We start from the raw sequence: 23,131 nt of genomic DNA, 5'->3' as shown, positions 1-23,131 counted from the left end.
AAATGTAAGTGGCTTTGATGCATGCTTCTATTTGTTTTGCATGTTTCAACTGCAGATAAGATAACAAAGTAAGGATCATACACAGTCAAAATAAAGAACTACAGAGCATTTGTGGAGATTACTTGTGACCTCCTGGGGACTAGGTTTCCAGCTTGCAGGTTGTCATGCACCAGACTGCCATTTCGAAAAAGAGGCACGAGCAGCTAAGGTTTTGATGGCCTTGCACCTCCCACATGGACAGGGGGGAAATGGCCTTTCAAAGCCAAGATAATGAACATAGACAATACTTGTCAAGGTATCTGGCTGGTGTTCTAAGATTGCCTCCAGCACCAGAGCCACCCTCTACACTTGTCTAAACAAGGATGTGATTCAAGGATACGAAAACCAGAATATGAAATAAGACAGTATTTTTCTAATCCTAAAATTCTTTTGTTGCGCCTACTATTGCATATCAGTAAGAGACAGCATCTATTTCTATAGAAGTTAATCTCACACATAATGTGTAAGATGAAGCCTCTTTTATTTTATTTTGCTTTGCCATGATGCAGCTTCACAAGTTGGGCTCCATTAAAATGGATCTTGAAAAATCATGAGTTAAAAAAGGTTATATAAAATTTCCTTTGAACCAAGAGTATGGCACAGTCTATACTTGCAGCAGAATGAGACGGTAGAATGGTTTGAGCCATTTCACACTGCAGAATGGGGGGCATTAAAAATCTGATACATGTCCAAAAACTCCCTGCAAATAGAAAGCCAGCACATCGGGCAAAGGGCTGAGAGAGAACACCTCCCCCATGGGCTTGTTTTCTATTTTCCAAGGAGGTTGTTATTCATGAGGAACAAAAAAAAAGAGAGAGATTCTACCAATAGTCTTTAGGCACACAGTCTACTTTACCACTCATTCTCACATTCTGCATGAGTACTCCCTACCTAATGGCATGGCAGTCACTTGGTAGAGTAGTGGGATGGGAGTCAGAAGGCTTCACAAGCAACAGGAAGTATATGAAAGTATTGGTCTAAGAAGAGGTTTGCCGAACAAATGAGCACTGAAGATGAATTTGAAGCAAAGAAAGATAGCTTAATGGATATAGAGGAGACACCATCACGAGTGATAACTTGGCAAACCACAAGATGCCAGAGAAGAGAGCAAAGGGAGCATTCAATGCCTGTTTGCATGTAGCTGTGGCATTTGGTGGCAAATTATGAGTTAATTACGTCTGGGTTCAGGCATCATGTTAACTGCATTCAAATGAGTTGATTGTAGGTTGTTCTTTGGAAGTGGAAATGGCATGTGGGCGAGAGGCAATACGCCCACTCTCTCCCACTTGCATGACAACCCATGGGTCATTTAAACTATGGGCTGTTATGTATGAACCAGGTCAATAGTAATATTTAGGCTGTGTTGACACATTCTAACGCTTTTGAGGTCTCTTCAAACATTACAGTTCTTAGAGCGAGGGAATGTCTTTAATTTCTAAGCTATGTACAGAAAAGGGAATAAACTGCTTAGCAAATCCATCTCTACTCTTAATGACAGACAAACATAATGCTACTGATCTCTTAACCTTAGCTAAGGGCTTAGAATAGATCATGAGTCTGCACAGTTCTCCCTCTCTCATAAGACAATTCATACAACTTCAACGATTAAGATTATCATCAGCACCAACATTAATCTTGATTTATATGAACCCAGGACTAGCTCTTCACCAGGGTCTGAAGCGGGTTTAAAAAATGAAGGTTGATTAGCATTAACCAGTTGGTGTTAATATATACTCATGATTAACGCTGTAACTTCCACATGAAAGGAGAGGAAGCATGGCCTGTGTGTGCCCACTTATTTAAGCATGGTTTATGTGAGCAGGAATGCTCAGGAGCATATATCCACACCAGCCTTTGCCAAGCTGGCACCCTCCAGATGTTTTGAAATACAAAACCCAGAATTCCTGACCACTGGCCATACTAGCTGGGGACATTAGTCCTTAAAAGAAAAGAGGGAGTTCTGTAGCAGCTCAATTACTTTTTTGTATATAGTTTACTATTCAGGACATTTCCCTATTGTAAGAGTTTTAATTCAGCTGTAACTGTTATTTTTTGGGCTTTTTTTTTTTAAAGTGGCATACCAATGGATTTAGCCCATTTAATCCTTTCAAATGGTAACTAATTACTTTATAATGGTAAAATCCAAGATTAAGTAGCACTCCATTTGAAAACAAGGGTATTTCAGCACTTTCAAGAACTTGGTATAGTTCTGATTTGGCAGTTTGGTGGAACCTTTTAAACATTTATAAATTATTTTTGAATTTAAGCAACTCTGAACCACCAAGAGTAGAAGAAGTGGGTTTCTTTTAAACCACAAAAATATTTTTAATAAGAGACTGAACATTTTAATAATTATTCTAAATGCCTAAAGCTCATGTTGGCATGAAGATAAGACTTGTAATCTTTAAATAATGCATCTGAAGTGAAACCATCTGTTATAAAGAAGAGCACCACCCATTTTGTTTCATGTCAGATTGTTAACATCTGTTTCCAAGTCACAACAAGAAGTACCTTCAGCTGTTTTATAATATGAGCCACATGAATAATAGGCGAAACCCACTTTGTACACAGAAGTTCAGGTTTAGACATTGTTCCATTTCGTAAGTATGGCCACAATCCAGCCAAAGTTAAGCATTTTAAAGTCCAATCGACTTAAATGGAAGAGTTTCAGTCAATAAATCTGTTAAGTGCTTATCTAAGAAGATATGATTCTGCCTTAAACCAAGTCAGACCATTGGTCCATCTTGTACATCAAGTCTAGACTACTGTAATGCACTCTACATGGAGATGCGTTTGAAGATGGTTCTGAATTGTCAACTGGTGCAAAATGTGACCACCCAGAAGTTGATGGGGCCCAGGCAGTCACAGCATGCGGCACCAATACTGCACCACATGCACTGGCTGCCAGTGCATTCCTAAGCCCAATTCAAAATGTTGGTGTTGACCTTTGATCCTGAAACAATTTGGGGACAGGTTACCTGAAGGACCACCTCTACTGATATGAACCTTCCCATGTTTTAATATCAGTCTGCTCATAAGTACTCCAAGGGATTTCTCAGGATGGCGGGCACAAGGGCTGGGCCTTTATGATGATGACCCTTGGTTGTACAAAACCTTCCAACAGACTTTCCTATTGTCTGCTTTTTCTTAATTGTGAATTCTGAAAAATCTTAAGCCGACTTTTATGGAAGTATAGCATAAGGAGTTAAGCTGCTGTTTATATAACCGTTGATACTGAGCAGCATGAAACCGTGTCATTCCATTAACGGAAAGGACACTGCGCTAGCAGAAACGAGTTCCCAAACTATGCGCAAAAGGAGAATTCAGCTGAAGTTATGTTTGTGCAAGCACAGGTGCACAAGTGATTGTACTTTATTCTTGCACAAGCGGTTGCATATAACGTGTCTGCAACGCGTTGTGCAATCAGTTGCAGAAGCATAATTCGCAACTGCTTGAACAATGGAAAGATTTGACAGTGTTTCACTAGTGGTTTTGTGTTTGCTGAATGACACCATTGGATACTGCCCCCTTTTTAATTTCTTTAAATTGTTTTTTTTAAAATATATATTTTATATGTTATGATTACCTGTAAGCCACTTTTATGAGGGCTATACAGTCTAAAAATAGTAAAACAAATAAAATATATGAAGTCCATACTGGCTACCAATGATTGTTTCTCAGCCCTACTCTCCAAGGTCTGTCTTCTTTTATAATAGTAATAATAATAATAATAATAATAACAACAACAACAACAACAACAACGGAAATGTTGGGAATTGAGCCTGGGAACTTCTGCATGCCAGGCTTCCAAGCTATACCCCTTGTCTAACATGAAAGTATCACATATTTCACCAGGTATCTGTCAAAAAACCACCCTACCACACACACATACACACACAAATATCACACGGCAAAATGCAGCATTTCATATTTAAAACAACTGACATGCTTTGGTTTAAGCATGTGGTTTCTGTTTTAAAAAAAGACTGTGCTTTTGTTTAAGTGTAGAAAAAACTAGATATAAAGATGAGGTCCCACTAAGTACCAATGTCGCTTGAGAAGCTTTAGGCACATGCTTCCTTTCCACAAAAGTGTAACTGGCCAGAATGAACATAATGGGTTGCATCCAAAATATGCCCTTGCTTCGGAGGAAGCTCCTACTGCTGGAGGAAGGGAACGTTTGGATGTACTTAACAGTTAACAACTTCTCTATTCATTAAAGAAGCACATTTCCAACTAACTATTTAAATTTATGCTCTTTTACATAGAATTAAATACACAGACTCCTAATCTATATGAATAGTTTCCGCAAATATTTGAAGTGCAAACCTGTATCGATAAAATCAATTAATTTTCATTCTGCTTTGTCATATTTATGTACTTATTAGCATTAAGAACTATTATTCCTTGAATACTGTATTTTGATGATTATGGAACTCACTGCCTAGGGACGTCAGACTAACTCCCTCTTTATTATACTTTAGGTGGGCAGTGAATACTATATTGTTCTGTCAAGCTTTTAATAGTTTTTAATGTTGTTTTCTGATTTTATTGTGATGAATTGTCTGGCTGCATTCTGATTTATTCTAAATCGTGCATATCTCCACAAATGACTGGTGACCGGAGGGACCCTTTATAAATATGTTAAATAAGAAAATAATTTTTAACTTGTGACTAAACAGGATAAAGAGACCATAAAATAAAATTCAAGATTTGTAACATGGTGTTGTTGAAAACAGACTAGAACTCTTCTTCTTTATTTTACAGCTTTCACCAAAATAATAGATTTAAACAAAATAGATTTAAACAAGTTACAAAACACCCTCTTAGGCCTTAGTAGCAAAAATGCTCGACTGCTATACAGTTTGTCTCAAGTACATTTCAAGCTATTCCTTTTTTAAACCTCCAAGAACTCTAATTTGCTGCATTTTGTTAATCTTTGGGCATGTAGCTACAGCAACTATGAAGATTTCCCTGTGCTGACAAATGCACTTTTTATGAAAGGGATTTTGAATCCAAACAGGCCCGCACAACTTAATTCTATGGGGCTATTTCAAAGAATGGAAGCCCTTTAGCAATTACTTTTGGAAAGAATCCGTTTAGGCAAAGCTCAACATGTTTCAAAAGGGACAGATGTTCTGTTCAAAGTTAAAAGGCCTCAGGCGAAACAGTCTCTGTAGCAGTGTCTCTGTAAAGCTCTACTTTTGCATCTTTTACGTATGCTCTTTAAAATATACATGAATTATTTTTTCATTCCAAAAGCTGACCAAGTTATCTTAGGGTCTACTACGATGAAATTCCCAGTACACAGTAGCACAGCAGACATAAAAACACTTTCAAACACACACACAAGAACAACCACACAATTTTTTAAAAAATGTAATACATCTCCCCAAAACTCTACTTTTTGGGAATCTCCTCTCCCACAAGAAATGCTGTTTTAAAGAACAAACTCTTAGCACAATAGCTCACTGGATAAAAGGGCCCATGTTCTAATATTTCTCTAAAACTACTTCAAACAGAAGTAACGGAGTACGAAATAATGGAATTCCACAACTTTCCCTTTGAACAATTAGCATTTCTAATCACAGAATTCACACTGCTCAGTCTGGAGGTTGTTCACGTTGCTGGAACACACATAGTTTGAAGCACACCATTATGGAAAACATTTAAAAACCAGCACTGTACTTTTGAGAAGTGAATCAAGTACTCACCAGTAGATATGCTTTCTTCTTTTTATCCCCATGTTAAGACTTTCTGACTTTGCTTTTGAAAATAAAAACTTACAGCACTCCATAAAATGGCCACGCTGCTTAGTTAGCAAAACCAGGGTTAAAGAGACAGCGCATAATAATGATTTAAAGGAGAAACAACAACGAAATACTAATACTAATCATCAAAAGAACTGTTTGAAGAAATAGAGCAGCTTAAAATATCCATCCTGGCATCTTCAATCATGGAGCAACCCTGGAAGTTGGCTGCTGATTCTCTGAAGTTGTTGCAGTAAAAATGCTGCCACATTCTTGCTTTCTGCATGGTTTTTCAGCTACAGCCGATCAGAACAAGCTAGCAAACAACAGCTTCCCAAATGAAAGCTCGAAGTTCTTCTTCTGCAGTGAAATGAACCAAGTTTCGGTGCTAAAGAGTGAGTGACAGTATTGCCAGCCAATCAGGTTGTGTTTTTCAGGAAAAGCACCCCTTAATTCATTCAAAATTAGGTCATATGACACTATTTGAAATGCTATTGGCTTAGAATGAGCATAGTGTTTTAGCCTAATCAGGAAAAGGCCACCCATCTATGTCTTCATGGATTTAAGACATCCTTGATTATATTATATTCTGTGGATATTAAAAAAAATTAATGCAGACTTACCAGAGTTTCCCAACTATTAAAGGGACGGAGCTCTATTATTCTCTGAGCCTTTTTCTGAGAACACTGTGGAATCAAAGTGAGTTCACCAAGTGAGGCATCTTGTAGAAAGCTAAGTATTTTAGCTTTGTAACCATCCTCCATCACTTCATCACCACTGCTGTAGTCCCCATCAAGGGAGCTACCAGCCTCTGAAGCAGACTCGTATTCCAAATCTTGCGAGTCCTTTTTAGTACTCCAAATTTTTTTCTTTTTATCTTTTTTCCTGAAGCCATTCTGAGATTTTGTGGGTTTCTCTTTGAGCATCACATTAGTGTCATTTTGGGGATAATGGGTATTATTATTGGAGACTCCCTTTCCATTTGAAACTTCACTTTTGGAAGGATATTGTGTATCTGTACATACAACATAAAAAGAGATACAAAGAACTTAAGAGCTGGACAGTAAAAATTGTGGTGGTGGGAGTTGGACTGGAATGTATTAATACATATCTTTTCTTCACTCTGAAACGTTTTATCCTATATTTGGCAGTCTTTCCATGATCACACCATAGACACAGTTGCAACAGAACATTTTACAATTGCATCTAAAAGCTTAAATATCATTGTCAGTATCATACATAGTGGACATAAGTTCTAAAACCAGGAATAAATATTTGCTCCCCAAGCTCTGTATAAATCACACCTTGTTAAATCAGAGCAATAAGTACCCACTGTCTTCAAAATTAAGTTTATTAAAGTTAATGTCTTGTTCCCAAGGGAATTTGTTGACAGTTTAAAACACAACACATTATTTTGCACTTCTGTTTTAATAAAGTGATCACACAGCACTATTCAATAACAGCAAAACATGTTCCTGTATTAGTAATTAGTAATCCAAGCACCACCTACAGTTTTAAGTATTCCTACATTTTAAAGACATGTTACCTGTTGAGAAATATTTTCAGAAAGTAACACATATCTTTTTAATGCGTGTACTCTTTTCAGTTCTCCTTCTAGCATTATTTATTTAACTGTTTCTTGCTATTTTGTAATATTTCTCAGTAGTAATAAGTATTGTTTATAGACCACAGTTACAGAATTCAACTTTAGAGCAAGAATTTGCTGTCATAGTAAGTGGCCTTTGTATTTCAGCCTTGTTAAGGGAAGTCTAAGAATTTCACCATACAGTATGAATACATATTACAGACTTTTATAGAGGCAAATGGAATGCATTTAGCAGAATTTTAGCAGCACATTATTTAAATCAAGGAGTTGCAGCAATTAAATTAATCCACACAATACTTAAAACTGAAGTTAAAGGTGCAATCCTATGCATGTTTAGGCAGGAAATAGTCCTACAACTCCCAGAACTCCCCACCCAGTATGACTGCTTGGGAATGATGCAAGTTTAGGATTTTTTTTCTGTCTATGCATACATAAGATTGTTCCCTAAAGTAGTCTGCATGTTTGCAAATGAAATAACTAATGCAGTTCACTTGAGCATATCCAAGCCACATAAAGAACAGTGAAGGCAAGAATGCTTTTAAATGTGTATTTTTCAGATGCTTCTATACACAAATACATACTGCTTTTAAAACTGACGAGGCTTTGTAACATCATGACGTGTATGTGTGTATGTGTGTGTGTGTGTGTACATGAATGTGTGCGTGCGTGCGTAGTGGATGTTTCATATTATGCATCTCAGAGTCTTCAACAGTAACCATTGCTGCTGGGTAGAGCTAGGAGCTGCAGACTGTCCGACCACCCACGTAATAAGCTTCACTCATTTTGTATAAAAACATCTGGTGCTGTCTGGTTCTGGACATTAAATAGCACATTTCCAAGGTGAGGTTATTTCCCCTATAGCTACTGCAGAACTAAAATGCAGTAGCTGGAGCAGTTACAGCAGCTGCAGCAAAGTCTAAGGACTAGGAGTGGGTATTTTATCATTCCAATCAGTGCCTTCAATCAGTCACAACTGCCTAAAAATTAATAATCTATTTATCATAAGTTAAGTTTTCTGATGGTCAGTTGCCTCAGAGGCCAGTTGTTAGTCAGAAATACAAGATATACATACTTAAAATCAATAAATGTGCTCCAAAGTTTATATGTTTAATCTATGATTAATTTCTAGCTTCTCACATTCAAGATACACAAACCTATTCTCTTTCCCCAACACTTCTCAGTAAGCTATGTGCTTACTTTTTCAAGCTCTTGCCTATAAAGTAAAACATCTTAGTATAATGTAAGGTAGCAGAAGCTTATTCTGTTTTTCTAACAGGTGTACGTGTACGTATGGATTATGATAGCCAGTTCTGAGTGGCACCTTAGAAATTTTATGTTGTCAACATGCAGCCAGTCTTCTGTTGCCTCTAACATTGTACTTCCCATCCAAATGGCATGACATTTGCAGGCATTCTACCACCTACCCCTCTGAGGATATCAGACAGATTGGACAATGCTCCTCATTTCAGAGGCAATTAAAGCAGGCATGCATCCTATAAGCTTCCCAATGCGTTCAATCGGAGGCCCAGCTAAGACTATAACGACTACCCTGATGGATCAGATCAAAGGCTTATCTAGTGCAGCATGCTGATTCCTACAATAGCCTGTCAGATGCCTTGGGAAGCTCACAAGCAGGACATGAAGGAAACCAGTCCTCTCCCACTGTACTTCCCAAGCAACTGGTGTAGAGGCACACTGCCTCTGAACCTGGAAGGAAGCATACAGCCATCATGAATAGTAGCCACCGACAGCCTTAAGGTCCATGAGGCCATACGTCCGCTTGTAACTTACATGTGTTAAATCACATGTAACATTTTCATTCTACTACCCCTCAAGAATATCTGACCTGCCACATTTTAGACTGGAAAAACTCCCCACCATCACACACGAAAAAGACGGAGTAGATGTCATTTCTTTCGTTGACCTGAATTCAATACACTATAACCAAGCAGAGCTACCTTTTCACTGGTGTTGCAGCCTTTCTCATCTTCCAAAATGGCCAAGGTATTCTCATCGCTCATGAATTTGAAGCAGCAGCATAGCAGCATTTCTAGAAGTGAAGCCCTGGGCTGGACACAATGCCATGGTATTTTGTACTGGCAATTTCCCTTGCAGTATCGGTGTAGGATTTGGAGTGCCCTAAAGATTATTTGGGGCTATATATCCCATTCTGTATTTATATGCACATTGCCAAAAATGGCAATGGAGCACCATGCTTGCCAGTTTCTTATTCTACAACATGACACTAGGCCTTCTCATAAGGGACAGTCTCTCAGTTGTCTCAGTGTATCATTTGGGTGTGTTCCAAAGATGTTTGGTGCACACACCCAGTTCCTTATGCATTCGTATGCTATGTTGGCAATTAATGCCATGCGCTCAGCATGCAATGAAAAACTTACAGGATGCCAACCTTCTTTAATTGTCTCTTTTACAGGACCCTTTTCCTCATTTGATGCCCCAGGGTGGTGGTGGTGGTGGGGTTGTAGAATGCCTGGAAATGTCATGCTTTCTGTATAGAAAGTATCAGTGTAACAGGTAGAAGACCGGTTGTTTAAGTTAGAAAAGGTTGCTTCGCCTATCCAGATATCATAAAACTTCTGAGCTGCCACGGAGAACTGGCTGTTGTATGAAAACATAATCCATACATACACCTTAAAAAAAAGCACAGAGTGAGACTGCCATTTTACTTTATACTGACTTCAGGCCTGGTGCCCTTGGGTATCAGCCCAGGACTGGAATTAGAAATACATTTATTTGGAAACACCACAAATGACAATGGTGGTAGTAGTAGCAGTAAGTATGTGGAAGCTCTCTGGCAGAAAACGTAAGTGAAAACCTACTTAAATGGCAGCAGAAAGCGCCATCAAGATTGAATTGAAAATTAAGAAAGCAGTGCGTTTGAATGTCAAAAGAATGCCAAAATTTAGTAATGATCAAGGAACAGAGGATATGGTAGCACTGTGTATTAAGCACTTCAATCTAAATGGAGAATAAAGCAGACAAGGTCTGTGCCTGTACAGCGTCCAATCTAAATTACTTTAATAGTAATAATAGCAATAAATGGACATTAACAGAAAAGGTGGCTGGTTGAAATAACCAGAACACCTACACTGTTATATCAATCTTATAAATATCTGTGTGGGGAGGAGGAAACGCAGAAAACAACACAGGATGAGAGAAATCCATAGAAGCACTTTAAGAGTAGGTTCACATGATTGCAAGGGTAAAAGAAGCCTCTGCTGCGCCGGTTGTTCACATAATTATCTGCACTGCAGCATGCCTTGGTATGTCATCCAAAGCCAGTGAGCGCCACAGCGGGGGTGGCTTCATACCCACCCCATGACCCCAAATGCACGTTGTGTGTGTGTGTGTGGGGGGGGTATGACGCCACCATCGCTGCACCACATTCAGATGAGATGCTGAATTATGTAACAACCAGAACACGTGGGTTCTTTTACCCCCGTAATCATGTGAACTCAGCAAATAAGTTGCTTCTGCTCAAGAACTGGGACTTTTGAAGCTCTCCCTCCACACAGCAGCCTCACCCTTATCTCACCCCACTGCCCAAAAGTCATGTGTGAAGGTCAGGGAACATTTCGGAGAGGTATTTGACATAATGGCCCTGATCACAATTAATGAAAAAAAACCACATGGATGAACTGCTGGGTTCTTTAGCCTCTAAACAAAAGCCCAGGTTTGGATGTCACACTCTACAACTTACAAAACAGCTGATTATGGGTTGTGAAGTAACAGCAGAAGAGGTGGATGCCCTGCTGAATACCCCATCAGTTTTTAAACCAATGGGTTGTCATTACATGTGAACTAGGTTATGTGAGGGACTTCAAGCAAAAGCAGCAATTGGTGAATTCTCCTTACATGGAAGGGGCTTAGGTACACATATATGAGGCTCTTACCAAAGGTAAGAGATTGCATTATTAAAAAATAAATTACAGTATCTTTGCCCACATTAGCCAACAGTTCTCACTCAAGCCTTAGATGACTAATGGATACTCAGCTATAACTCCTCCACAAAATTATTGATGGTTAATGGTAATTTCCACATTAACATCAAATATAGACATTTTTCCCTATTTAAAATTATTCCCAAACAATACTTACAACAAGAAATGCAACACATTGGGACAAATAAAGCAAATTAGGACAGAAAAAAAGACTTATGCTTCTTAGGTGAATGATACATATTAACGAAAATGAAGTAATAGTTACCATCTTGATCTTCCATAAATACTTTTAAAGACTCCAGAGCTTCCTGATATATCCAGTTGTGTTCCCGAAGCACATCTCTCAGTTCCTAGTTAAGGAAAATATCACAAGAAATCCTGTATAGTCACAGAATTAATTACTTACAAATAGCAAAGTATTATCACATCTACACGAACGTACGTCTATGCACATTAAAACCAGGAAGAGAAACTTTAGGGATCTTTGCATTTACAGACACAATCTTTCAACTTGACAATAACTTTCCATTTTACTTCATAATGCAGAATGCTCACTGAATCTCGTACTGGGTTGCTCAAATATATACTAAAAGCAAACTCATCTCCAACTGCCAATTCTTACGTAGTCAAAAAGGTACCATCCAGACACAAAACAGCACCATGCATGCAGGTGCTGGTGGAATTATCAGCAGGCTTGTGGGAACCACAAGGTTTGCAGTCTTTAGAAAAAAAGCCCTAACTGGGTCGTAGTAACAAAGACAGACCAATGAGGACTGAGCATGCTCCATGGACACAGAATTCCATGTGGGGAGAATGGGGAATGAATTGTCGTGAAGCACCCTGCAAAAGGGCATGGCTGGCATGTACCTGGAATCGGAACGTTCCAGACTTTAACTTTCCATTGCATGTCCCATTTGCTTAAACTACTTGGATTTCAACCATTATGCCTTCTAACAATTCTTCCACCAAAAAAATAGCCAGGTAACAAATTATGCAAGACTACTTTCATAATGTAGCAAGAGCCTAAGGCAGAAAGAAGTCTATACCCTGCGACAGACCTTACACAACAGTTCTATGTATGCTTACTTGGGGAAAAGCCCCACTGAGTTTAACAAGGCTTGCTCCTAAGTAAGTGTGCATAAGATTGCAACCTTACTTAAGCAAAATGGGCAAGCCAAAAGCCACATGCTGGTTATGTTCTAATGTACTTCCAAGGGCCCAGAGCAACAGCAGCCAGACAGGAAGGGAATATACGCTTCACACTTCTTCATGGAAATACTTTCAAGCACTAGGGAGCCAAAGTCATAGAACTGACTGACTTTGTGCAAGTCCAAATGTATTCAAAAGGAGAAGCAGCTAATAACAGTAGCTAGAATATAGATCTATTTATCGTTTCTGAATAACGGTTAAATAAAACATACCTTTAATGTCAAACACAACATACCTCTTTATCCAAGCTGGGAAATTCTTTATGCAGTTTGCTTACCAAATTCTCACGCTTTTCCCACTGGTTTTCAGGACTTTGCAACTATGGTTCAAAAAGGTTCTATTTATTTAACTGCGATTTTACTATACTAATTAAAATACTACTAAGTAGAAAAACATAGTCCTACAAATCTGACATATACTTTCCCCTTGAACAAAATAATAATAATAATAATGATGATGATAATAATATACAATTGTGTCGCCAGATATAACTGACCTTTTATGTTCAGCAGCTGCAACTGTGTAGCCAGATATGGCTTAAGTTCTATGGACTGTATCCAAGTATTCCCTTCCTCCAACCAGAAGTAGTAAGTATTGCAAATATTAATGCCATTAATATTTTCTCAGCACATCTCAGGTTTGATTACGCTGTCTTTGTACTCAGAATTAGTTCACAAAGTGAAAACAGATGGAAAATCTTAACAAATTATTCAATGAAATCTATTGAATATATTTCTGAATCTCAATGGGGCGCTGATTCTAGTTCCTCAAGCAAGACCTACCACTTGCTTGAGGAACAGATTGGCCCCACTGAATGCTGCCCCTTATACTAAAACAATTGAATCTCCCAACACCAAAAAACAGCCTTAGTTAATAAGAGCTTAGCCTTCCCCCTGGGTGCCCACCAACCTCACTTGTACAGGAGGTGGGACAAATAACAGTGCATCAGATGAAAAATGTAGGCTGCAGCAGGTTCATATGGGCAGAGGTGATATCTCAGATATCTGGGCCCCAAGCAAAATTCTACTCTTAGTTTCAAGTATGTAAAGAAGGCATGACCATCTACTTACAGGATCAAGCCTTTTCTTTTTTGTACTTTGGTCATCATTATCTTCAGGACCATCTGTATCGCTTTCCTCAAGCCTCCTCTTTCGAGATCCACCTTTTAAAATAAAAAGGATATATAAAAAATACAATTGGAAACTATTTTTAGTCTACTATTAAAGTACTTTACGGTATTTAAGTTATTTCTGGTAATTAATCAAAATAGTTATTCGTCATGTTTATTATACAAGCAGATAACGCAGAACAGAATCCCATTAACAAACAAGTCTCGTGATCTTCCCCATCAAAATGAAAGACCTAAAAATGCTGACCGGTCTTATCCCCACACATTTTAGAAATCCAACACTTATTTTCTATACATGTGCCGGTTATAGAGATATAAATTTATCTTTGTCCTAATGTAGCATATTAACACTTCAAGTCCATTTCATGCTCTCCCATTACATAAGTTAGTGCTTACAAGGATATGAAGAGACATATCTACATACGGCCCCATCTTACATCTGCTGCACCAGCAAGCAAGCAGTTAACAATTTCTGAATCAGCCCATCATAAATATGATGTTGCATCGGATTTCAGCAAGGCTATGCTGCAGTCTTAATATCTGAAAATAGGGCCATTCCGCACACTGTTGGCTGAATATCCAACACCTTTGCACATTTTTAGAGGCTGAGTAAAGACATTAACCACAATCCAGAATACTGCATGATTTCATTATGTTGTGTATTTTAGATTATTTGACATCCACTATATTAGGGTTTTTTGTTATGGCACAGCAACCCTCCAACTTGTCAGCATTAAATTATAAGTCACTTCTGAAATCCAAGGGACTCATGGTACTACAATGTTATAACGTATAAGTCAAACTGTGTGCATGCAACCTCTTGATATGTGTAAATGGCTTAGCTGGATCTCAGCAATAGCTGGATTCTCAAGTGAGAGCTATACTTTATAATTCACTTAGGTTTCAATCTTACGTACAATCCTATGTACATTTACCTGGGAGTAAGCCCCACTGAACACACTGGGGCTAATTTTTTGAGTAAACATACCTAGGATTGCTCTGTTAGTGGTGTTAATCAGTAACACTTTTTATGCATACCAACTATATACTAAATGGTATATTACTATATATTAATAACTATCAAGGAAATGACAACATAATTCAAGCAATAAACATAATATAAAAATATTTCATAGAAGAAATTTGATGCAACTAAAAACTGTTTAAATCAGTGGTTCCCAAAGTGGGCGGTACTGCCCCCTTGGGGGCGGTGGGATTGCATAGGGGGGCGTTAAGAGGGAAAGGGGCGGCAGGGGGGCGCTTGAGGTGGACTCTCCAGAAGGTCCTAAAACCCAGGAAACGAGCAGGAAAGAGCGGCAAATTCAGCTGCTCTCCCCACACTGCCCCTGCTCAGGAAGGACTTTCTCACTCATGCAGCTGCTCTCTCCTCCTATCTCAAGCCCACAGGAGGCAGCAGAGCAGGAAACAGCAGCGAATTCAGCTGCTCTGCCCACTCTTCTCCTGCCTAGGAGGGTCCAGGGCTTCTTTCCTGCTGGAGCCACCGCAGCCCGCTCGCTTGCTCCCTCCCACTTGGCCAGAGCTGCTCCCTACTACAAGCTGCCCCAGCAGACCTCTCGTGATAGTTGCTGCACAAGGCAGGAGCAGCAGCCCTGCAGCAGAGAGGAAGGAGCACGTGGAGGTTGGTGGGCGGCAGAGCAGCTGCCAAGAACAGCGGCCAGCCAGCTGGGTGGGTGGGGAGCAGGACTGCTTGTGCTGCTGCAAGGTATCACCAGGCTCCCTTCCCCCATCAGGAGTTCCAGATTGGGGCCACCTCCCCTCTGAGCTGCTGCCCTCCTGTCCTAATCAGCCTGGCAGCTATTGTGAGGCTTGGGGGGAGGGGGGGTTGGAGAGAGAGAGAGATGCTGTGTGGCTGTTCCCACCCCACAAAAAATCTGGACTACAACAGGATTGGAAGAGAGAGAAAAAGGGGGAGGGAGAGAGAATTGCAATTCCCCAGGTCCTTCCTGGCTAAAGAAGATTCAGCAGCACCTTTTTCCAGGATGCTTGCGGAAACAATTCCTATCTGCCCTTGCTTATTTCAGGGTGTCCAACCCCCTTTTTTCAAGCGTTCTTTTGGTAAACATAGTATCTGTGTATCTTCTGGCACCATAAAAACAGAGCTGCAGCACAATCCTAAGTATGTCTACTCAGAAGTAAGCCCCACTGAGATCAACAGAACTTACTCTGAGGTAAATGTGCATAGGATTCAGCCTGAAAACAAACAGAGGTTGAAGAAAAGACAGGAGAAAATGAATTGTAGAAATGGAATAGCAAGGTAACTGTGGGATATTTAACCATATTTAAAGACAATAAGTACAGTAAAATTAGTGCCCCTCTACTTCAGTCCCAGCCAGGTTTTCCATAGGAAAACTCTGTACCACGTGGCAGATAATTATTTTTAAATTTTAATTAAAATACATTATATTTTCCTATAACAAAATGGTGCTTACTCTTAAGTAAGTGTGTTCCACTGAAGAAGGAAATCCTATTTGAGTCCTGTATTCATGCTAGTGTGACATGATAAGTTAAAGGCACAATTTTATGCATGTTTAGACAGAAAAAAGTCCTTCAAGCTCCTAGAATCCCTTCTAAATGGGAAGCACCTGCCCCAGGCTTGCCGAGGGAAGGAGGGGGAAAAAAGAGCGAACGCCTCTGTTTGCAGCCAGTATGCGGGGCACACCAATTGGATTTTTTTATTATTTATTTATTTATTTAGAATATTTATATACAGCTCCTCATTGAAAAAATTTCAGAGCGGTGTACAAGGTAAAATGAAAATAAAAACAGAAAAAAAAACAGGAAAAAAAATTTGAATAAAGTATTCAATTAATTGTTACTGTCTTCCTTAGCGGATCGTTGAAAACCGCTATTCTGAATAATGATTTTTATAGTGTAGGGTAGGGGGCGCTGGACATGAGTTTGTGGAACCAAGGGGGCGGTTACCTGAAAAAGTTTGGGAACCACTGGTTTAAATTAACACTTCAGATTACTCAAGCAGTCAAAAATAGATAAATTTACCTTTTAAAACTGTCCAATAAACTATAGCCTTAAAAACAAAATAACGCACTGACTGAAAAACAGGTGTTCAGCAATTCTTCTGCCTTTTAAAATGTGCCCAGAGTCAGAGGCATCATTACATTATGTTCAGGCATGTTTATTCTTGTCCAACATTTTATACATAGGAACACCCACTGTAATATTTGCCACAAATCTTTGCTGTCGCAGAGATGATACTCATGTGACAGACTATAAGCAAGATCTGAAATTTTAGTTGTAGAAAAACAAGAACTTGTCTGAAGAAGAAAAAGTCAAGTGTTGAAACTAAAAAATACAACACATTCTGGAACATTTACAAGATGTATCGTTGAAATGACTCATACCCAAAACTTCAGTAGTTTACTAGGGTTGCAATACTATGTACACTTTCCCAGGAGTAAGCCCCATTTAACACAGTGAAACTTACTTCTGAGTTAATATGCATAGGATTGTGTTGTGGTTCCCTTTAATTTCAGAAGAAATTACTTCCACATAGAGGATCACTACATATTTGTATCTGCTCAGCTGTGGGATCCCTGGGTCCTGTTGCCATACGTAGCATTCAAAATAAGCTTTATAATTCAGAGCAAATGAAGTAAAAAAAGAAAAGGAAAAACAAACAAACACACAACCAATATTCATATAAACACATGAAAAACCACGCAAAGGAATAAACTGGAGGCAGAATCACCACGGCTGAACATATCTGAATTTAGGATGATAAGGCGAAAGAGAATCTGCAATGTGACATTTGCAAAATTGGATTAAATGCTTTAAAAGATATAGGGAAGCACTGCATCAAACACATGGATACAATATCACATTGGATAATAGAACTGCTGCAGTTCTAAGCCAATGAATTTTTATTTTATTTGAGATGAAGTGCTCAGCTCGCTCCGTAATCCAGCCTTTTATGTTAAAAAGGACACTGGAAAAATAGCCCATAATTTGTGTTAATATTTCATTGATTAAAATTATAATCGAAATGCACAGAGGGCACAGAAGCAAGCGCTCTGGTCTGCTTTTTATTCCTCTGACCAAAAGCGTTACTAGTAGCACGCTTTCACAGGCTCCAGTGCCAAGGTCTCATACCTCGCAGGGGGAACTCTTATTAGAAAAGGATGATAAGGGGAAAGGTATTTAAGAGTGCCCTGCCCCAATTGGGGCTTGTGTTACATCATATTGCCTCCTCTAAACCTTTGCATTTAAAAGTGCTTTGATTTGTTTCTTTATAGATTTGTACAGACAGAAATGAGGGGTGTGGTGGGGTGGGGACGACAAAACCGCGACGCCAGGCCACGCATTCTGCGGTCTCAGGATCATCCCAAGACAATGGAAAAATCGGAATAAAACTGTAGAGCGATATCCTGGGGCAAGGGAGGGATCATCCCTCCCTGCTCCCGGACGCAGGGGCTGTCCAAGAGACCTGCTGAAGACTGTCCCTATAGAGGCTTTTCCTCCCTCCAGTGCCACCCTCACCAGCCACTCCAGCAGGCTGTACTGAGATAGATGCAGGGAAAGCAGGGCCATTCCCACCCCTCTTCATTCCTTTTTCCTTGTGTATTGTGTCATTTTAGATTGTAAGCCTGCAGACAGGGACCATCTTGTTTTACTGATTACATATAAGCTGCCCCTGGGAGCCTTTCTGGCAGAAGAATGGGATAAATAAATACTCTAAATAAATAAAATCTATCACCCAACTGTGGGCATGGCATCCTGGGGTGATATTCTGGGGATCGCCCCAGAATCATCCCTGTGCGTCCACATGACGCACAAGGGATCCCGGGAGCAGGGAGGGATGATCCCTCCCTTGCCCCAGGATATCGCTCTACAGTTTTATTCCGATTTTTCCATTGTCTTGGGATGATCCTGAGACCGCAGAATGCGTGGCCTGGCGTCGCAGTTTTGTCCCGGCTCCTCGCGAGTAACCATGAGGACCCGGAGCTCCTCAGGAGCTCTGTGCCCATCAGGGGTGGGGTGGGGGGAGTGGGAGGGTTTTTTTTTTAAAAAAAAAACTTACCTTTTTTGTAGGAGTGCTCCTGCGCTCTTTTCAAATTGAAAAACAAAATGGCGGCCATGACGTCCTCTTCCTCCTGGGACGTCACAGGCTACATGTAGATGAGGGTGACGATCTTGCGATCATAAAATCGCGAGATTGTTGCCCTCCACCCCCCTTGTCTAGACATGCCCTGTTATCATACAGTGACAGGTTGTTCCTAGAAATAACTTCTAATCCTGTTTGTAGTTCTTGGCAAAATATCCCTCCAGCTTGGTTCTCTGCTGCTATCCTGAGCTGCATATCATTCATACCATTTCTTGTGTTTCAACTGCTTCAACTTCCATTCATCTTCCTTCTACTGTTGAGTATTTGATACTCTATATTTATTAGTTGCTTGCTGTTCAACTTTTGTTTTCAATAAAGTTAAAGTTTGATTTACATGAAAATGTGGATTGGATATAAATTTACATAGCTGCCTGGATAGATGCACATTCCAACCTGTGTGGAAGCGAGAACACAGAGATATTCCTAAATGTCTTGACTCCATTCCCAACTATTTCTCTGTCATCTCTGTTGTGTCTATTTTTAAGAATGTAAGTCTCCTGGAATAGGGAACTGTCCTTTCATTCTTTGTAAAGAAAGGCATAGCAACAAAGGCCTTGTAATTCCTAATACTTCAATGTACTCTTGTTTAGCTAAGGACTTCTTTGGAAGCGAAGTTACATCGAACACCCTGGTTGAAAAAGAAATCATTAACAGAAAAAGACTGTATACCTTCTTCAACCAACTTCAGGCCAGCAGCTATAGCTTCATCCATTGTATCAGTAGATTCTATCAGCTAGAGAGAGAAAACAAAATAAGCCAAATATTTTCTGTGTCACTTTATATTCTTGCATGGACAATGGCAGTAACAATACTTAACATTTATATGCTGCTTTGAATGTTTTCCATTTAAGTTGATGTTTATTTAAACCGTTATTTTATTATGTTTTTAAATCATTTTTGTGAGGCACCTGGGGCGGGGGAATTTGTGGGACAGAAAGACAAGGTATAAATATTTTAACCAACAAATACATAAACCATGAAAGGTAGATAGCACAGGAGTCTCACTTGCTAACCTATTATATGGATATAGGAGTTGGCTGATGCATTCAGGTAGATGCAGGATTTGTAACAGGGATTTCCTAGAGCATGGGTCGGTATTAATCACTGCGCTACAGTAATGATGTAGTGTATGTGTATAAGGAGCTTTCTTCAAATTGTATACTAACACTGCTCAAGAAGACTAAACAAACCAATCTGCATACTATTACTAGATTTTTGTGAGTGAGATTTACCTTCCAAATGTACAAGAGGCCTATATATAGATGCTCACTTAAAACTGTTAATAATTCAAAATTATATTACTGTACTTTTAATAATTCCTGGTCACTTTTTTGTGGAAAGAGTTCCTTTAGTGTTTGGAGTTTGCAATAGTTCAGATCCTCCTCCTCCTCCTCCTCTTCCTCTTCCTTTGTAGGGTTTGAAGGTTGTGCCGGTCCATTTCTATGTAGAGACTGTGATGGTTTATCTTCAACCTCTTCACTATCAGAAGGTTCAGAGCTGTCATGTGTGAACATAAAAATATGAAGGCCATTTTAGTTTAGAGTTGTAAAATAGAATTTTCAAAAACTGGAGTAACACCTGTAGGAATATAACTTTTAGAAACCAATTGTCCTGTCAACAGTCAAATTTTCAGGAGAGCAAGTACTCAACTCTGGCCATTTCATAAGCTCTTATCACACAGAAAAGTTGTTTATATGGTATGTTTTTCCCCCTACCCACCCTGAAAGGGAACTGTAAAAACAAACAAGGAAACACAATGTATCACTAAAATTGGAACACACACACACACACACACACACACGAAGTGACACAGGAGCAAAAAACAAAAGCAAAAACCATGAATTGATGTTAACAAGCCCAGAATTACGTTTAAAACATCCTCAAAATCATGTCAGAATATGGAGCTGTATTGTACAGTGTACTGGACCATTGTTTTAAATTTTGTGTATCCCAGCCATTCTGGCTTTTAATATTGCATCTATATTCATGATGCTTCTTGCCTTATATATATGGCTGGCTCATTCTGTTGCTGTTTTAATTATGGTTTGGAACACTGATTTGTTTTCTTTGGCTTTTAGCTGAAATATTTTATTGTATGTGCTGTTTTGTTTTACATTTTAGATTGTTTTTTTAATTAGCTCACTCTTAAACTTGTTTTAAACCACATTATGATTTTGTGAATTTGTTATGGTGATACTGAATTGTATGTTTCCCATTGTAACCTGCCTTGAAAGGTGGCTAAGAAATCATAAAATAAAATAAAAACCTTATAGAGGAACAGCCAAGGCCATCTGAATTGCGTTAGTTGTATAGCATTAACAACAATGATTCCTAGGTAACACATGCCTCATGCATAAATTGGTCATGTCTTCCATTGTAGACTGAGAACACTCTGCAGATCAATGAAGCGGCTGGTTCTGTGGGCTGACAATTTCCCCATCAGCTATCCTGAATCCATCTTCAACCTCTTCTGACCCTCTCCTGGGCTATGTCACCAACAGCCATTCATCTCTTGCCCTCATATCTCTACTACATAGTTGTACCTTTGTCTGCATTTTTTAAAAAAATTTAAGAGCCTTTGGGAGCCAATCCTGACTGGAAAATGTGGGAGGGGAGTATGGCACTAAATGCCCTTGAGTCATATGACAACACTGGTCATACATAAAGGTTTTAGGCAATCCAGGGTCATTCTCTGAGCCACGAAAATGGAATGGGGCTATATTTGCAAATGATATCCACAAATGCTGCTAGCTGTCAATGAAATGGGGGTGAAAGTACCCATTTTTTTATTTACAAAAATCTGTCCTCCTGCACACCTGGAAGTTACTGTCTACTTATAAAGCCTGCTAAATAGGAAAAAGGCAGTGAACACACCATGATGGAATAGGGACAGACTGAGAAATATTCTCTCTCTCTCTCTCTGTTACTGGGTTCAGAAAACACAACAACCAATGGTGTTCAAATAGTCGATGGTTGGTTATTTAACCCACAGAGGGTTATCATGTTGTGAGGCAGGAGTTTTTTTTTAACCAACAGTAGGTTATTTGACTGAAATAACACATGCAAATAATCAATGCTGTGCAGAGTTGGCTATTTGAACCACCATTGGTTATTGTGTTCTGTGGAGGGCACCTTTGGTTATTTCCATGGCCACCTTTGGTTATTTCATCAGCCACACAGTCGCAAGGCAAGAGCGGTCAAAATGGTGACTGCAGCTCTAGTCTAGCTGGCAGGATAGATTTTTGGCAGCAATGACTGATGGGATACTAGTGGGAGGACTGAGGTGGGGAGAGAGGGTGGGGGATGAGTGAGTCAACTCAACGTGGATTAATAATCAACTCCTTGCTGATCCTAATCCACCCCATGGTTGATTACTACCATGTTGTGTGGGGAGTACCCCATAGATAAACAACTATTGTGTTGTCTGAACACAGCCTGTATCTCATGACCACAGTAAATATTTAAGAGCAGAAGACACTGAAACACAGCTAGAAACAAACAGGAATAAGAAGCTTCTTGCCAACATTAACTAGTTTACATGCTTAAGCAAGAGGGGTTTTGTTGAGGTTTTGTTTTGCAACATCTGAAGACAGTGAAATGCAGGAGAACTTTTTAACAGAAGGTGTTAAATCCATGTCAATTTGCCTTAAATTTGCCTTGGGAAAAAGGATTAAATATTTGCGTTAATTGCATAGGCAAGTAGAAGTTCCAAAACCCTATTCATTTCTCTGAAAAGTTAATTTTCAAGACATTATCTCCTAAATCTTTTATAAAATGGAATACTTGAGGGCATGTTAAAGTGCATATCTAATTACCAAGTTGTCATTTATATTTTTTTCTTGAAGATGTTATGTAACTAATGAGCATAAAGTATTAGCACATTCAAAATAAAGCAAAGACGTTTAATTTATCATATAAACAAGTATTCTTTTGAGAATTTATTTTATGATTTTGGAAAATAATTTTATAACAAAAGACAGATTTAAAATTCAGAATGTTGAAGATATACATCTATAATTTGGAGATATTTTAAAATGGATGATTATTTCAATCTCAAATTTTCCACTTTACTTTCAACAGTATGGGGTGTATAAAGGATGAGTGGCACAGAGCAATGCTGCTATGACTAAGAACATTACATTACGATACCATAAAACATTCTTGCATTCTTGTCAATATTTGTATTTATTTATTTATTACATTTCAATGCTGCCCAATAGTTGGAATATATGCTATTTGGCCTAAATCTTGGGCTAGGAAAATGAGAAGTATAATGAAAATGAAGGGCTGCATTTA

General features: G+C 39.0%; 1 protein-coding gene across 3 annotated transcripts in view; it reads right to left on the bottom strand.

Annotated features, from left to right (window-relative positions):
• The window catches only part of SMARCAD1 (SWI/SNF-related, matrix-associated actin-dependent regulator of chromatin, subfamily a, containing DEAD/H box 1), a 55,821-nt gene that overhangs the window by 17,245 nt on the left and 15,445 nt on the right, over nt 1-23,131 (bottom strand). For 2 of the 3 annotated variants that reach the window (XM_063136170.1, XM_063136173.1), the window contains exons 4-9: nt 20,143-20,332; nt 19,505-19,568; nt 13,637-13,728; nt 12,802-12,885; nt 11,623-11,707; nt 6,413-6,804 (exon numbers count right to left, since the gene is read on the bottom strand). In XM_063136170.1, the coding sequence (XP_062992240.1) occupies nt 6,413-6,804; nt 11,623-11,707; nt 12,802-12,885; nt 13,637-13,728; nt 19,505-19,568; nt 20,143-20,332 (907 nt within the window). Of the gene's footprint in view, nt 1-5,753; nt 6,316-6,412; nt 6,805-11,622; nt 11,708-12,801; nt 12,886-13,636; nt 13,729-19,504; nt 19,569-20,142; nt 20,333-23,131 lie in introns of those variants that run through there. The other variant, XM_063136175.1, reaches the window with a different exon arrangement.

This window comes from Elgaria multicarinata, chromosome 10 (assembly GCF_023053635.1).
Source record: "Elgaria multicarinata webbii isolate HBS135686 ecotype San Diego chromosome 10, rElgMul1.1.pri, whole genome shotgun sequence".
Lineage (NCBI taxonomy): Eukaryota > Metazoa > Chordata > Lepidosauria > Squamata > Anguidae > Elgaria > Elgaria multicarinata.
This window is presented reverse-complemented; position numbering and strand designations above follow the sequence as displayed.